Raw genomic sequence first — 17678 nt, 5'->3', positions numbered from 1 at the left:
AGGTTGCGGCAGTTAGTGGAGTGATCTCGAATCGAGGAGATACGACAAAGATATCAGGAATCAGATTAAATTAAATTATAAATTCAGCGCAGGTCAAATTTATTTCGAACTTTGTTGACTGAATAGTAAGTAAGTTAACAGCCAGCAAGACTATGTTAATCAGTATTTAAATTATTAGTCCTATTTGGCTTCGAAATTCAGCTGGAAGTGAGCCAAGTGTTGATCGGAATGGTCAATATCGAAAATAGACAGATTTGTTATTTGGTCGTTTTGCACAATTGCTACTAAAACTCCGATATTCTCTGATCTACGTGTTTATATCTGCGAGCGTTTTTTTCAGAGAATTCTAGTTTTTACTGTTTCATATACTTAAATTCCTTTTTGTATGCTTTGTCTTTTTTTATAAAAATAAAGGACGAGACGAGCAGGACGTTTAGCTGATGGTAATTGCGCATTACAATGCAGTGCCGTTCCGGATCCTTGAAAAGCTCAAAAATTCTGAGTGGCACTACAACTGCGCTCGTCACCTTGAGACATAAGATGTCAGGTCTCATTTGCCCAGTAATTTCCCTAGCTTCGGCGCGCTTCAGACCGAAACATAGTATTGCTTACACGTTATTACTTCACAGCAGAAATAGGTGCCGTTGTGGTACCCATAATCTTAGCCGGCATCCTGTGCAAAGGTGAAGATAATATAATTTACTGAAGTGAATCTGATGAAGACCAGATATAGCCACTGGAACCTTTCAATGGTCAGTATTTCACCGATCGCGATTAGATCACAAGCGATAATGATCGCAATCGAAAAGAAGGTGATGAAGTTGGATAATAGGTATAACAACTACATGATGAAATCATGTAACCGAGTTTGGGCTTATAGAAACTGTCGTGAGACGCAAAAATCTTATTCGTAACTAACGAATAGTTTTGATATGCAGTCGCTATGCTAAATTAGAGTTCGGAGTATCATAGTATAGTAAATTTCATGCTCATAGCATTTCAACTGCCGATCTATGTATTATGAGATGTTACGAGTATATTCTCTACAAACTTATGAAGTATGTGGGCGTTGATTCATTACTCCAATGGGAATTTATTAATTAAGTGTTCCTCATCATCTACAATTTACTCTGATAATTCTAACTTAATATAATTCTAACACTGAGATCGAGACTGCAAAATATACTTTCTAAATTCTAAATTCTAAAATCGAACCTGCAACCCGTTGACGCACAACAGATTCATAACACTTGACCTACCGACTCGTGGAATTAAATCATTTAAATCTTAAAACAATTTTCTAAAAAATACACTTTTACTAACATTTGCAAGACAACTTGCTCGACGTTAGGATTATCTAAATCGTCTAAGGCATATTGACTTTCGAACGACACGAAGAAGATAACATGATAACATAAAGACAGATAACCTAACACCTCGCCCAAACTGACCTAGCTACTGATTCCCTTGCGTCGCGCATCTGAAAAAAGGCTTATTTTATTGTCAGATAGAAAGATAGAAAGGGTTGTAATCTGTCATTGTCTCTGCATTTAGCAACCACTACAAAAAATTTAATTTATTTTTTGTTGCCTCTTTCGTCTTTAACCTTTTTCCCAACTGTAAGTATTCAAACTCTTCCAAGGTTCCACAATGATTTTATTGAAAGTCCTTAAAGAACATCTTAATTATCGATATTATAAATTCAGTTTAAAAACAAATAATATGAGAGAACAACAATTGGATGGTACCTTAACCGCTGTGCTTCATTGAGGAGATTGCGGTCATAAAACTCGCATGTGATAGATAGATTTGATTGTTTTAGAATTTATAGAGTTGGGTCGGGGTCTATTGTCACACTTCCATACATATCTACATTCAAACGCACAAATATAAACTTTATATGTGAGTAGAGTGCGAGGACCAAAGTGTTTTTGAATGTGCAATTATATCAGATGTTAAATAATTTATTTCTTTCTCCATAACTTACAATTCTAGTCTCGCAGGAGACGCTCTGCGTCTGTGCTGTATACATATTTTCCCCCACCCGGTTACACTAGAATGGCTATTTTGAGCCTCCAGCTATTGAGTCCAATAAAAAATCAATTGTTATTCCCAATCTCATTTCTAATGACAATAGTCAATATGATTGTAGGGACACACGTATGCAAATATGCTTAAGGAAGCTATTTGTTTATGTATGCGTGTCCACACTGTGTTCAATCATCCCATCAATTATATTTTTATTTTATGTTCAGTAGCGGTCTGTAACTCATGTAGCTCGGTTCACTTATAATAAATAATGTGATTAAGTAATATACGTATTGAAGAAGCTATATTGGATTTTTATTGAAGACAACACTTCCGCCGTTTAATACGACCCTACTCTACAATGATCATAATATCCAGATCCTGCAAATTCATTCAATAGCACTGAAATAACAGTGTGTTAGTCCAGGGCACTACTGCTACCACATTCGTGACAAATTTTTCGACATTAAGGGACGAGACGAGCAGGACTTTCAGCTGATTGTAAATGATACGCCCTGCTCATTACAATACTATGCAGCACAGGATTCGATTGAAAACCCAAAAATTCTGAGCGGCATGACCTTCGGACATAAGATGTTAAGTCTCACTTTCTCAGTAATTTCACTAGCTACGGCGCCCTTCAGACCGAAACACATTAATTCTTACACATTACTGCTTCACGGCAGAAAAACGCGCCGTTATGGTACCCATAATCCTGTGCAAAGAAGCTTCCCACTGGTAAATGCTCCTTGTCACGTCTTACGACACCCTTGGGCCCGGGGAGGGCATAAAAATGATTTACATAAATAATTACCAGCACTGAGTATTCCCCTGTACTCCTGGACCTGTACAACTCCAGACCGAATATAGCTCCATACTCCGGCACCGGCTGCTCGTGCCTCACGATCTTGGTTGCCTCCATCAGAGAACCAATGTTGAAGTCATGACCGGAATACATGTGGAATCTTTTGGTAACTGGTTTCCCGGATATAATGTCCGCAGCCATTTGGGTGAAGTCGTTGAGAATTACACCTAAAACAATCATATGTTATTTTCAGAATAGCTATTGTGGCCGCTTAGCATTTTAAATTTTAGATGATCCTAGTTTTCTAATAGCGTACTAGAAAAACCGACAATTTCGTATAAGTATTAACAATTACGAGGATGCAGTGCTGGTAGGCCCTGCCCAAGGTGGACCGATGATCGCCGGAATACGTTGAATAAAGGCAGCGCAGGACCGATCGTCATGGAGATCTTAGAAAGAGGCCTTTGTCCAGCAGTAGGCGTCTTCCAGCTGATGATGATGATGACTAACAATTAGAATTAAATAACAGAGTTGTTAAAAACAAATGAATGGTTGAATTAGATTAAATATATCATATAAGCAAAGATCTTACCTCCACCAAGCCGTACCATTTCGTTACTTCTGAAGTACAGTCGGTAGGCGAGACGGCCTGCTTCGCCAAGTTTTGGTAACACTGGCTTGGCCCAAGCTGGGATGTCCAAACCAAGGCCAACCTTGAAATAATGCAGATAATATAATGAGTATCCTATTAAATTTCTGATATCCTTCTTCAGGAAAAAAAGACCCCGCTGCGTTTCTTTAATATAATTCGTAATTACTTGCGCCTGTTCTTCTCAGGTCTGAGGCATACCTTTTCAAATGGGTAGTTTTTGACTTTCAATAAGTGAAATTATATCCTATTTTGAATGAATAATGTTTGAATTTGATTCTACTCCTTTATTGAGTGGAATCATAGACAAATAGCGCTCCGCGGAGCACTGCGGGATACTTCACTGATTTTAATGGAAAAAGTGGTGTAGGGGGAAGCAGAGGAAAATAGAATCTAAATATTTAATTTCTCCCGTTCGATATTTGATTAACACATGACATGGTTATTAATAAAAATACACACAAAATATATTTTATATTCACTTTCCAAATACGCTCCAACGGTAAAAAAATTTAAGAACCGCTGAATCTAGTTTAATAGTTAAGTAATAACAACCTTTTTTCCTGCAATCACCCGGTTTTTTTTTTCAAAATTTCTTCATCGACGGAATCTTGTCTTATTAGATATCCGTAACGTTTGCAGGCAGTCGCCTGTTAGGAATGGAATTTATGATTCGTGACTTTTGTGTGGATCGTCTTTATTGCGTCACTATGTTGGCGTCGAGTCTTTTTCTCAGCGTGCAGGGATTTTAACTGATGTAACAAGCAGTTCTTCCACCTAATGTTAAGTGGAATAAACTTACCAGACTTTTAAATAAATCAAAAAGTGTTTCAAACAGGAGAGGATCTTCAGAGAAGTCTCGGCCAGTCGTCGTTTTAATCAGTGAGATCAGGTCCCAATAAGGTTTGAACTCCTGGTTCAGAGACTCTGCTTTGGCGATAGTCATAAGATCCTTGAAACGTCTGCAGTTCGAGTAATAGCGAAGCTGAAAGAAAATGGAATTAAATTTTATGAATTATCCGGATACCTCGTTGTTCTACTTGGCTAAATCGAAGTGCTGACATTTTTGTTGGGCGAATTATCTTAATATATATATATATATTTCTTTTGTGCGTCTGTTGTAACTGAACTCCTCCTAAGCGGCTGGACCGATTTTAATGAAACTTTCTGTGTGTCTTCAGGTGGATTCGAGAATGGTTTAGATTCACAATTGAACTGCCTCCTAAGCGGCTGGACCGATTTTGATGATTTTTTTGTGTGTTCCAGTGAATTTGAGATTGGCTTAAATTCACAATTCCGTCCGTATAATATAATTCTCCTGCTCATGTGTATGATAGTGAACTCCTCCTAAAGGCTGTACCGATTTTTCAAATTTAAGACGTGTGTACACGGCAACTTCTGTCGGATCCACTAGTATTATTATATTTCTATACACATAAAAACTGTTGATAGAAATGTAGTAAATTGTAACTACCAAAATTGTTTTTGTGGTAAATGTAATTTGGTAATAATAAAGCATTAGAAGATAAAATAAAATATCATTATTATAAAATTCGGATTTCAAAATTAAAATCATAGAACCCAAAACCGGCCAAAAGGGCAGATTTAGCTAAGCATGCCACAGATTATTAACCTATATAATTGTGGTAAAGGTTACTACAACATATTATTAAATGACTCTTAAAAGACACCAGACATTAGGAATACTAATTGCATCACCCGGTGGCGATTACCCTTGCGAGAGAACCTTCTGTCATTAAATAAGTGGTAACAAATAAATAATGGTAATGTTAAGACTATTTGGCATCAAATATAGAAATCCAAAATTGTATATTGTATATAAAGATTTTTATTTGAGTTTGAATTTGTAAGTAATCGTAATCCCTTTCAATAATAGCTGACTGAAATTATTAGCAAGAAGTTGGTTGGTCTTGGCAGAAATATCAACCTACCCTCTTTTTCATTCTTTTTCTATAACTATTGAAATAAAACTTGTTGACGATACACCGAAATGAAGTAGTTTTCAAATTGTTTAATGTGTTTAATAGTACTTTGAAATATCGGGGAAACTCTAAAATCCTTGAATCATGGTAAATATCCCGTGCTAATTATCAGAGATACTTTAAGGTAATAGAACATTACTTACATAATCTTCCTTTAAGGGCACAGCGGTATACGGAACCGGTTGCCACACCTTCCCCAGCCCCTCATCCCATTGCTGTTCAGTCTCTGGAGGATATAACGCTGCCATTGCCATCTGTGCCGTCATCTTTGTCCTCTCCTTGTCAGTACTCCTTAAGTAAATCTCATCTTGTAAGTACAAGCTTGATAGCAATCCGAAACCTTGAGGGCCGTAACGGTGGCGAATGAGTTTCCCTATCTGGAACGCTCGTCGCTTGCCCGTCTGTAACATATGATTTATTATCCTAATTTGTTTCTGCATAGGAAGCTATTGTAATCGTACATAAATCTTCTTTTATTATTTTATATGTTTTATGATTTGTACTAGTGTATGATGTGGTAAAATTTTACATCGAAAGTTAGGAAGTTATTACTCACTATACGCTCGGAATTAAATAAAAACAACAATTTTGTTTTTCCTTTGATGTGTCCCCCGTCGCGACGTTCAGAAATCAAATTGAAAGAATAGTTTAAAATGCAATGTTGCAACCGATAGCAATCGAATATAATAATTATTACGATATATTTTATGTTCGATTTAACATTTGGTAGGTCTGAGAATCGGTCGTCATCTATTTTCTACACGCTAAAAAATTTAACTGTTTATTTTTTCTTATTACTTTATATGGCAATACAACGTTTGCTGGGTCAGCTAGTGATTTATAAAATAGTGCTTTTAATGATAAACAAAAACATCATAATGATGTTGTGTTTACAAAGTTGTAATTTGGTACTATTTTTATTCAATTCAAATTAAATTTGAAAATTACTTATTCAACGGCAGGATCTACTCATTCGAAAAGATTGACATTAGACATAATGCTCATTAGAATTTAATTATCCATTCCCAAAGTGTGTAATAATTAAGAAAGTCATACAAGCTATATAGAAACCTAAAGGTTTTTGCGGTAAATCACACAAACATTTTTTACCAATTCTATTGAGTTTCGCAACAGATTTGTTTCGTACATTTTCATAATTATACACATACAATTATAATGATAAGACATACCAAAGACTTACTAGCTCGACTTAATCAAGTAGTAGGCATGACCAGTTATTGTTAGTTGCTACTAGCCAATTCTGTAAGATACAATGTTTGCATGGGCTCAAATAATGATAATAATTCATAAAAAATATTTTCTATAAAAAGATTAACGTACAAGGCTTATTTAAATAAAACCCTTTTTAAGGATTAAAACGTGTGTAATTGTAACTGTGTTTTTACATTAGATTTAGACTTAATGGTTACATTTTCATTTTGATTTTTGTTTATCCGACGTTTAAAGACCTATCCAGATCTCGTTTTCAGTGGGACTGCAGATGAAATGAGTCAAATATAGTATTTGTCATAGTTGCCATTATGAAGTTTAGGGCCGTTTATTGCCTCATGCCTCGGAGGAGGTATTTGCTATAGACAGATGGTTTTTGGCAAAATTTATTGATCCAATATTGGATCCAATTATCTCTAAATTAAAACCCACAACTATACATACCACAAAAGAAGAGGACACTGTCAGTAAATTTTTGACTCATTTCATCTGAAGTCCCCCCGAAAACGAGATCTGGAAAGGTCTTGAAATATGTAACTTTTCGCAAAAATCAAATGTAAAAACACATTTACAATTGCACGCGTTTTAATCCTTTAAAAGTGTTTAATTTAAATGAACACTACCGTTAATCAAAGAAATACTATGTAAAAGTCATAGCGATACACACATAGCCTACTAACGAAGTATTTTCAGTTTTAATTACAACTTACTATGTTCTTACACCTAAGTAGCCTTGATACTCACATTTGTCAATCCTTCTAAACCTTCAATGTATGTCAGTTTTTTTATTTTTTCTGGTTCTTGAGACAGCGAGAGCTCATCTGAATCCGGTGTCCTTTCTCCGTGTCGGTTCACCTTTAAATTTGAACATCTATTATTACCTTCAATTTGAAAGGTCAGTATAATGTCAAATTTTACATATTATGTTCAAACAAGTTCTAAATCAATTTGTATATAGCTAAATGTTAACTATCGCATAATTCAGAAAAAGATTTTAACTATAGTGATATATATGAAGTGATAACCGCCACCCTTATTTCCCTGCAACACAAAAGATATCATAGGAACGTTGCCGGAATTTTAGAAAGGTGTACGCACTTTTTTATGTACCCATATCGTCGTGGAAACACCGCATATGTTCCATTTCATACTTTAGTTATACATGGAAGAAATCTCTTTTAAGACTATTATATAGAACAACGCTTGACATCCAGATGTAGAGAATGAAATTCAAGTATACATAAATTGATCCATTTCATAATTTGAAATTTAACAAATTTTCGGATATGTTTAGAAGTTTGGAATATGCATTTACCGCAAAAAATAAAAAATTGTTGTACCTCAAAAACTATAGTAAAAGTTCTAAAATTCATTAAAGAATGAAAGAACTTCAAGACTGCGCTTGGTCAGTGGCCATTCGAAATTTATACATTGGTATCCATTATGTGTATCTCAAGATGTATATTATATAGTTTTTGAAGTGAAAATTCATTTAATTCCTCACAGAACTTTATTATGGAATGAAAAAGAGCCGTCACATATAGCGCTCGTTCAAATAAAATTAGCTCGAGGATAAGGGATCATTTTATGAACTGAAAATGTCTTTAGACGCATTAAGCGTGGGAAATTAATTGAAATATCAATAGCGGATCGCATAGAAGCGGCCTTAAGGCTGCTATCCCAAGAAATCGCAAAATAGCGCCTAATTGTAACCATTTCTTAACATCTTATATAAAGTTTTTGTTTTACAAAAAAAAATGTCTACAGAGTATTAGGAGAAAATTCTTTTTTTCTTTACATTTCTATCCATAGCATACATTGCAAAAAAAGTCACCAAAATACCCCTAACTTTTACAGTTGTTTTACAGTTGGAGCCATGTTAGTCATTCAATCTAGATAAAGATTGTATGAAAAATTACTTACTGTTTACTCATACTATTTAACATGATATAGTTCTGTTATTTGTGTAAAGAAAATAATATTGTTAGTAATAAATTAAAAACGCTTCTAATTCTGAATTAAAACTATGGCGATATTGTGCGAGAGAGGTAACCTAGCTCCGCTCGATTGCTCAAGGCTCGGTCCCCTTTAAAGGAAACATTAATTGAGGCCTTTTTTTCATTGAAAAATTCTAAAAAAACAATTGTCACGCTATCACGCGCGAGACAATCATCAATGCAATAAGGAGAACTACAGGTCAACTAAAAATCGTTAAAACAAAAACTCTGTTTTTGTTCTAGGAAAATTTCGTCTCCAAAAATCAACCAATACTATCGAAATTTTGGAAACTGATCGGGAAGGAAATATTCTGTGTCAGAATGTTTTAATTTTTTCACTTTTTGTGGATTTGTAGGTTCCCTTACGGCACTTACAAAAACAAAAATATCATTAAAGGAAAATAGAGATATATAGATACTAAGGTCGAAAAACCGGAGAACAAGGTCGAGAAGGCTGGTATGGAAAAATGGAGTCTATAATTTCTTCTTTATTGATGAAATTTTATTTATCTTATTACAAATACAATAAAAACATAAGTAGCCATAAACGATCTAGGATAAATTTCGCATCGAATGGTTGTAGTTGCATGTCGATACAATCAGTGGTTTAGGCTTGAAAGACCCTCAAACAAATACCATTTTCATTATATACACAGAGATAAAGAGGAATCTTTAGATAGCGACCGTAAATGAGCACAAGATTTATCTTTCATGCATATGCCGTTTAGAAAAATTAATGCCAGATGGATTGACCTTTTCGTTAGGATCCACTTTATATATATATGCTACCTACCTGATGTTTCTGTGCGATTTCAAAAATAATTCAAGTCATAAATAACAATTTATATTGCTTTGGTTACATTTAGGTCATCTAAATTCTGATTCAAAGGATATGAATATAAATGATTATTTATTTGAGATTTTGTTTAATCACATCCATTCTTTGTAGTCCGCAGAATTTTAATTTTTTGTTAAGGTTAGAGCTGTGGCTATAGTTCGTAGAATAAACCGATGTTGAATTCCTGAACCGATAGATATACATAAAAAATAAACAGAATCTGAATAAAGTAAAATCTTCTTGTCCCAAATACCACAGTGTTTAAAGACGAAGGTTTCCAACCAGTGTGTGTTGCCAGTGATGACTTACGGTACGCAGACTTGATTATTCAGAGAGCAATGGAGAGGGCTATGCTCGGAGTTTCCCTGCGAGATCGAATCATAAATGAGGAGATCCGCAGGAGAACCAAAGTCAGCGCATAGCCCGAATGATTGCGAAACTGAAGTGGCAGTGGGCAGGGTACATAGTTAGACGGACAGATGGGCGTTGGGTCAGTAAAGTCCTCGAATGGCAACCCCATAGCGGAAGAAGCAGGTTGATAGGCCCCCCACAAGATGGATCGACGATCTAGTAAAGATCGCCGGAATACGTTAGATGAGGGCAGCGCAGGACCCATCGTGGAAATCTTTGGGGGAGGCCTTTGCCCAGCAGTATACGTCTTCCTGCTGATGATAATGATGAATAATATAACATATAATTTTGTTCCAGTTGTTATATTTATCTCGTTTTTCGAGATTCAAATTATCTTAATTTATTACAGATTTAGAACCCATCCCAAATACTGAACATTTGACCTATAATTTTATCGATCCATTTTACACCCAGTTTTGAATGTCAATATCATAAGTTTGTTTTTATTGTTTTTTACATTATATACATATATTTATAAATATACAAGTTTTAATGTCTACTGAGAGTTTACTGTTTTAAACGATCTTGAATAAAATTTGTAGAAGGTCAATGCCTGTCCTTTTTATCGATTGCATTTACGATTTAGAAGGTTGGTAAAATGTTCCCTTTGTTTTGTTAACACGAAAGATGTTTTACTATAGTTTGAATTATGTGCTGGGATATTGATGGTTAAATCTGTTTTCCAAACACTTTTTCCAGTCTGCCGCAGACACCTCTTGTACGGCTTTCTCGAGCGCTGTTAGCGCATCTTCCGGCGACAAAATCTGGATCCCTTTCAGTTCATTTTTTATGTGTGGTGGTGGTGTGGTATCCAGAAAGTCCCTTGTTTAGAGCGCTAAGTGCGCTGTATAGCAATAGTCCGCGTAGCTCGGTATTCGGTCGCCTTTCGTTCATGGTAGTGAAAACTTCTGGAAGGCATTTGTTACTATAACATTCACCGTTAATGCAGCTCCAATTTCGTAAGAGAATCGACACTAACCCCCTTATTCATAATAATCTGCTAACTTAAAGCATTGCTAATTATCACTCTGTCTTCTTATATTGACCTAAGCCAGAATGAGAAAAAGCAGTCCTTAGCGGCTGTTTAAAGTTAGCGGACCATTATGCATAAGGTGGTAAATATCCCATCACAGTGAAGAAACTAGCGATCAAAATTTTACCTACGCTTCCCGATCACTTCACTTTGGTAGACATTGGTTCGTTTTGAAACAGCTACACTGTCGACTGACGCTTTGTTTCCAGATCGTTTTGATAAATCCACCTGTCAAAATGTTGTTGACGTGCCCAGACGTGCTTTAAATTTATTGATTATATCACATCACTATTTCCCACGGCCCAGCTTCTAATCTTCAGTGAGTTTGTGCGCACCTAGCGCAAAACTTACTTAATCTTTTAGAAATAGATTTAGAATCTTGTCAATACTTCCCGATCCCATCTGCAAAAAATGCTGAATTTCTTCGTATTTAATCCGTTTCTTTTTAATTCAATTTCTCACTCCTTGCACATTTTCCTCGGTGACAGTCATCGAAAGACGACAATTTCTTTATTTATCCCTTAACAGCAGACGACTGCGCTTGAATGATAATGATAATGATAAATGCGTAAGGCCAACGGTAGATGGTTACTTAAGAAGGGCCTTCATACACATCATTTGGAGTAGATCAAATGTCTTGTTTGGTGTAAGGCCACATTTAAAAAAGTAGTAATTACAGTATGGAGATTTCGACTATCTCCGTTTCTTACAAGATTATACCCGTCATCTGTCAATCTATCAATGACTGCACGTTTCATACAATTGAGTGAATCGCTCTGAATTCTTAGAGTTTCGGTAGGCTGTGTGTGATTTGTGATAAGCTTAACACACGTGCTGGTTTGTTACGTAATGATTGTGGGCAAAATAATCGTTGAAATTTGCTAGCTTGCTCCTTGCATTGTGGTTTTTGCAAATAAATATATTTTATGTTTTCCAATAACAAACGTACTAGATGATTTTGTAATATGGTGACCCTTCTCCATGAAAGACATAAGTAGTATTTGGCTCGGCTTGGTGGATCTCCAAATACATCGAAAGTCAACGCAACGTGCCAACGCGCCATCCGAAAGGGACGATACTTAAGCAAAACTTAACGCCACGCTAACCGCGCCAAGCCATCGTCGTGAATGTGTCCGCTGGGTGCCATTTTATGTTTTGTCTGCTCTGACTTATCACACCGCAAGTCGCTTGAAGTTTGCTCGGTGAATCCGTTCCAAATTATTTAAAATATCCAATTTTTCAACTATTAATTTGCGCATTCAGCTTTTTAAATAGCGATAAATTGCAGCGAAATTTTCTCTTCAGAATCGGTACTCATCGTCGAAACAACACATACGACTCAGAACGGAAAGAAGCGGAGACTAATAATTGAAGTTGACGTAGATCCATTTGTCGTCGAGATGAAGGGCACGTCCGTGGATGACCAGCTTCACTATACTTTCATGATAATTTTGAAAGTTGATAGTAGAACAGCCTCTGCCGTTCGATAGCTGAAATGCATTCTTATTATATAAGTATATGTACATGTTATAGCTATTACAATCTAGATAACAATATTATCCATCGGAATCAATAAATTGTGTGATTTTTTTTAATGACAGCTCTATGTCCCTACTTAATCTCTTAAATCCTCACAAATTAGCCAACGAACATAAATCGAGTTCTAAACTTAACTTACTACAGCGGTAGATTTTCGACGTTCGTCGGATTTGGTTGAGAGTAAATATTAGCTAGATATTATAGTATTCTTACCACAAACGCCAAGAGTAGTTCCTGATCATCAGGAGAATAGATGATGTGACTGTGTGAGAAGCTGAGCAGCAGGAGAATCGACAAAATGATGAACCGGCACATTTCTGAAATTAAGTACAATATATGTATTATATGATATGGTAAAAGTTACGACGATATGCAAATATAAACAGGTTGTTATTTCTAAGTCATATCTCTCACTTCTAGAATTACATATACTTTAATTAATACCATAATCTCCATTACAATGAAGTACCACACAGGATTCTTGAAAAATCCAAAAGTTCTGAACGGCTCTACAATTGTGCTCGTCTCCTGGAGACATTAGATGTTAAGTCTAATTTGCCCAGTAATTTCACTAGCTACGGCGCCCTTCAGACCGAAAAACAATAATGTTTACACATTACTGCTTCACGGCAAAGATAGGCGCCGTCGTGATGCCCATAATCTAGCCGGCATCCTGTGGAAAGGAACCTCCCACTTACCTCAAGGTAATAGAATCTATACGAGCTGTGAGGAAGCTGGATTAACTATGCTAAAAGAATTTAATTTGTTTATCGATTATATAATCAGCGTCATCTGCGTGTAAGGCCGGGTCCTGACATAAAGACCGACGGCGGAAGAAAACTAGCGAATAAAGAGACACGGAAAGTGCGCTGAAATCTACGTGCAGACAAAAAAATCGACGGTCAACGATAAATAACGAACATCGGCACATCGAATGGTGTGGAGTAATCAAATCAAATCAAATCAAAATCAGTTTATTCACGTAGGTCACGGAAATGACACTTATGAATGTCAAAAAAAAAATCTTATTGAAAACCGCTACTTCCTAAAGGGATGAGCTAATGAGAAGAAGTAGCAAGAAACTCATTGCCACTCTTTTATATTAAGATTTACATTTAAGTACAGTGATTTACAAATCATTTCAAATTACAATATAATATGTAAAATGTAAAATGATGCAACAGACACACTCAAACGTCAAATAGTTAATGTCTTACACGAGTAAGTCAAAAAAGTAAATGTAAATTAATACAAAAGTTATTGAGTACAGCAGCTGCTTCATCCACACACACCATAGTATCGAAGGAATGCTTTCTATAGGTGCTTCCACATATCGGTTCATCAATGAAAATAGATGATTCAGCGCGCGTGGTATGTGCATGCATCGAAGAAAGTAGATTTAGCACAACTCTGCTATTTTAGCAGAAACTAGTAATACCTTAGTGAAATTTAGCATATTGAGGAATTTTAGTGTTAATAACTGAATTCTACTTATGTTGATAATTGTCCGCATTAAAATCAACCATTTTCATGTGGATGTCTACCTTATTAAAGAGCTTATATAGCATATACTAGCTGACCCCACAGACGTTGTTCTGTTCATAATAAAAAAAACTTGGAATCTCGTAAAATCCGTTCTTAGCTGACCTCTACTCGGTGAAAAGAATATTCCTACCAAATTTCAAGTCTTTAGCTCTAATGGTTCCAGAGATATCGTGATGAGTGACTATATACGTGGAAATCTCTTTTTTATATATAAAGATGTCTAGATAGACTATGACAGTTGTGAAAACGTCAAACAAAATGAGTTTAGAAATAACCTATATTATGAGCAATTCACGCACACTAACACAAAGTATCATACAAATCGCGAGTGTAAGACGTAGCTTGTCACGCACACTAAACTAATATTCCTGGCATGTTTTTATCGGTTGTCTAACAGCAGAGACTATCTAGACGATTAAGTTATCTAAGTTAAAGAGTTTGACATTTCTGAGTCTATTAAACTTCGTTTATATCTCAGTCTATTTCTGTTTATAGTGTCATCGACAACGCCTTCGTTTCAAAGAAAATTTAAACACTACCCCCCTTATTCATAATAGTCTGCTAACTTAAAGCATTGCTAATTTGCACTCTGTCTTCTTCTATTGACCTAAGTCGGAATGAGAAAAAACACTCCTTAGCGGCTGCTTAAAGTTAGCGGACCATTATGAATAAGGGGAAGGGGGTACGTATATTCGTATAATTAAAATAAATTATTTATAACCCACTTAAAAATCTCATTTCGTCCTCATTATTGATTTCTTGGTAATACTCTTGTTATATGATATTAATATCAAATATGTCATGGATACTGGTGAGTGGTGAGCTACACAGCGTCAGCTTTTGAGCTTATCTTATATATAAAATTCTCGTGTCACAATTTTAGTTACCTTACTCCTCCGAAACGGCTTTACTGATTTTTACCAAATTTTATATGCACATTCAGTAGGTCTGAGAATCGGCTACTATCTATTTTTCATCTCCCTAAATGTTAATGGTAGTCCAACCCAATTTTTTTTTTAATTTTTTGACAATTTCTTTTATTTTTATTTTATTATGATTCAACATTGAAAAATACATACAAATTAAAATTTACGCCCTTCTACGATATACAACTATTTTTGTATCACGATTTTTATATTATTCTGTTCCATCCACCAAACCGATAAAGGGTTGCAACATGGCAATCGAATACAATAATTGTAGTACGATATATTTGGTAGGTCTGAGAATCGGTTGCATTAAAATTTTAATAATTCTTTTTATTTAATATGTTATATGGCAATACGACGTTTGCTGGGTCAGCTACTAATCTTCATAAGAACTTCTTTAAATGGTATTATTAGGTTAAATTATCTTTGATATACTAGCTATCGAGTAATTAAATATAACACTAGAACTAATATTTAAGTAATAGTTGCAGTATAACATAATAATATAATGAATGATAGCAATATATTCGTTTATATCATCCGCCAACACGTCTTGACGCCGCTGTATTGTCTGGTTTTTACTTAATACAGTTTTAGTCTGGTAATTCAACAGGCAATAGGCAATAGCATTTAAGTAATGTGGGCATGGTCTCAATCAGCGAAAACTTTTCATTCGCTGTTTTTCTTACGTTTATGCGATTGCCACTGAATTCTCCGGTTTGGAGTAAAGCCGAACACAAATGCAACCCTCCCAGAAAGAGATTTTTCACTGGCTTTCGTTAAACCGCTTTCGTACGATACAGTACAATAGTACAAAAATATCGTTGTTTTGAAGAAATAGGTGTGAACGAGTCATCATCATCATCACCTCAGCCGGAAGACATCCACGGCTGGACAAAGCCCTCCCCCAAAGATCACCATGACGATCGGTTCTGAGCTGCCCTCATCCGACCAATTCCGGCGATCTTGACCAATCGTCGGTTCATGGTGGGGGCCTACACTACGTCTTCCGGTGCGTGGTCACCATTCGAGCACTTTACTGCCCCAACGGCCATCTGTTAATTTTAACTAATATATTCCTTTTCCCCACGGAAGCTTTTAAAAAATTTGAGATAATCTTATTGTTAGTAGGCAATGACGTTCTATACATATGGACATATCATTCGCAGTCTGACAACGGAACGGTAAAAGTGTGCTTAAAGACAATGTAAGCACAATTTTCTCATTAGTCGTGTGTGAACTGTGTGTCAATCAACAAGCCTAAGTGTGCTATAAAAAGTGCTTAAATTATTAATTAATTGACGAATCAAAAAAAGATGGTGTGAGTTATCATCAATCAATAGGACAGATGAAAGGACACCATCAGAAATGTATAGACATAGCAGTCGAAGCTGATTATAATGTCATTAATGGCATGTGCTATATTTCGGCTTTGATTTTGTATGAGGACATTTTCTATATGTATAGAACGTCATTGTTAGTAAGCTATGTTCTTTTGAGAATTTAAGGTGTGAAAGCGTGACAAAAAAGTTGCATCTCATAATATTAGTAAGGGGATAAAGAAAGGGGTTTCCGCTTTAAGAGCGTTCGCTTTAAAAGATAACTGCTTCGGTACGTCGAGATAAATGTTTGAGTTGTTAATTAACGGGTGAAGATTGTTATCTCATTTGATGGATTTTAGGGGTTACTAGTTGAGTATCTGATTGACAACTGCTTTATATTTGGGATAAAAGTACACATTAACAACATTTTAATTATATTTATAGATTTTATATAGTCTCCAATCAATAACCCACACGATATCCGATGGGCAAACTATAGCCCAGACGTAATAGTCGATTTGTCAGCTCAAACAAACATTCCGAGTTATAGTGACGACTTTATGAGGACATTTCCTACTTAATAAAGATCTTTTTGTAATCGGCGTAACGGACATCCCTGAGTGTAGAGGCATTCCGGTCGAAGATGAAACGGTTACTTATGTAATCCTGGAATGTTCTGGAGCGGCCGATCACGACAGTACAATGTCGCTCCGGGAAATATTACATACCAAGAAGGTTCTGACCTTCTGGAAGGAGATGGGCTGGTTGAAGCAACGGGCCAAGATTTATTTGTATGCTATCTGTTGTGTTTACTTTGTAGATTTATTTGTATGTATGTCATTTGGTTGAATTGTGGCATTACTGCAAATCACACCATTCACAAGTATCCGTCGTCCAATCAATAGATTTTGATGATACGGATATATTTTACGTCCCATATTATGCAGTCCTTTCTGTGCTGATTTGTGTGTGCTGAATATGAGGTACCATATAGGATCATAGTTTAGAAAAATTTTTAAGAGAACGCAATATAACCGATTTGAACGCCAATGATGTCGGGGCAAAAGATACTATATTATTATTGTTCAAAACAAAACAGTTTGAGCCGTTTGGTGTCTATCTTCGCGCCTCAATAAGGCAACTAGAAACCCAAGCGCTGGCAGCTGTTTCGGTCAACGGATCAGCCTAGTTATCCAGCGCGGAAATGCTGCCAGTATTCTTGGTACGCTTTTCCGTATTGATAGTTTTAATTTTATGTAGTCATAGTATTGAAAATATATTGTAAGATTTGTTTTGTTTGAATAAATAGGTTATAAGATAAAAAAAAGTATTGTAATAAGAAATAACAA

General features: G+C 35.7%; 1 protein-coding gene across 1 annotated transcript in view; it reads right to left on the bottom strand.

The window, feature by feature from the left end:
- The window catches only part of LOC126978157 (venom acid phosphatase Acph-1-like), a 40641-nt gene that overhangs the window by 4543 nt on the left and 18420 nt on the right, over positions 1-17678 (bottom strand). Inside the window, exons 2-7 of the mRNA XM_050826912.1 lie at positions 12747-12850; positions 7460-7570; positions 5629-5886; positions 4285-4467; positions 3426-3546; positions 2843-3060 (exon numbers count right to left, since the gene is read on the bottom strand). Coding sequence (XP_050682869.1) covers positions 2843-3060; positions 3426-3546; positions 4285-4467; positions 5629-5886; positions 7460-7570; positions 12747-12848 — 993 coding nt within the window. The 5' untranslated portion in view covers positions 12849-12850. The remainder of the gene's footprint in view (positions 1-2842; positions 3061-3425; positions 3547-4284; positions 4468-5628; positions 5887-7459; positions 7571-12746; positions 12851-17678) is intronic.

Source organism: Leptidea sinapis, chromosome 47 (assembly GCF_905404315.1).
Source record: "Leptidea sinapis chromosome 47, ilLepSina1.1, whole genome shotgun sequence".
Taxonomy (NCBI): domain Eukaryota; kingdom Metazoa; phylum Arthropoda; class Insecta; order Lepidoptera; family Pieridae; genus Leptidea; species Leptidea sinapis.
This window is presented reverse-complemented; position numbering and strand designations above follow the sequence as displayed.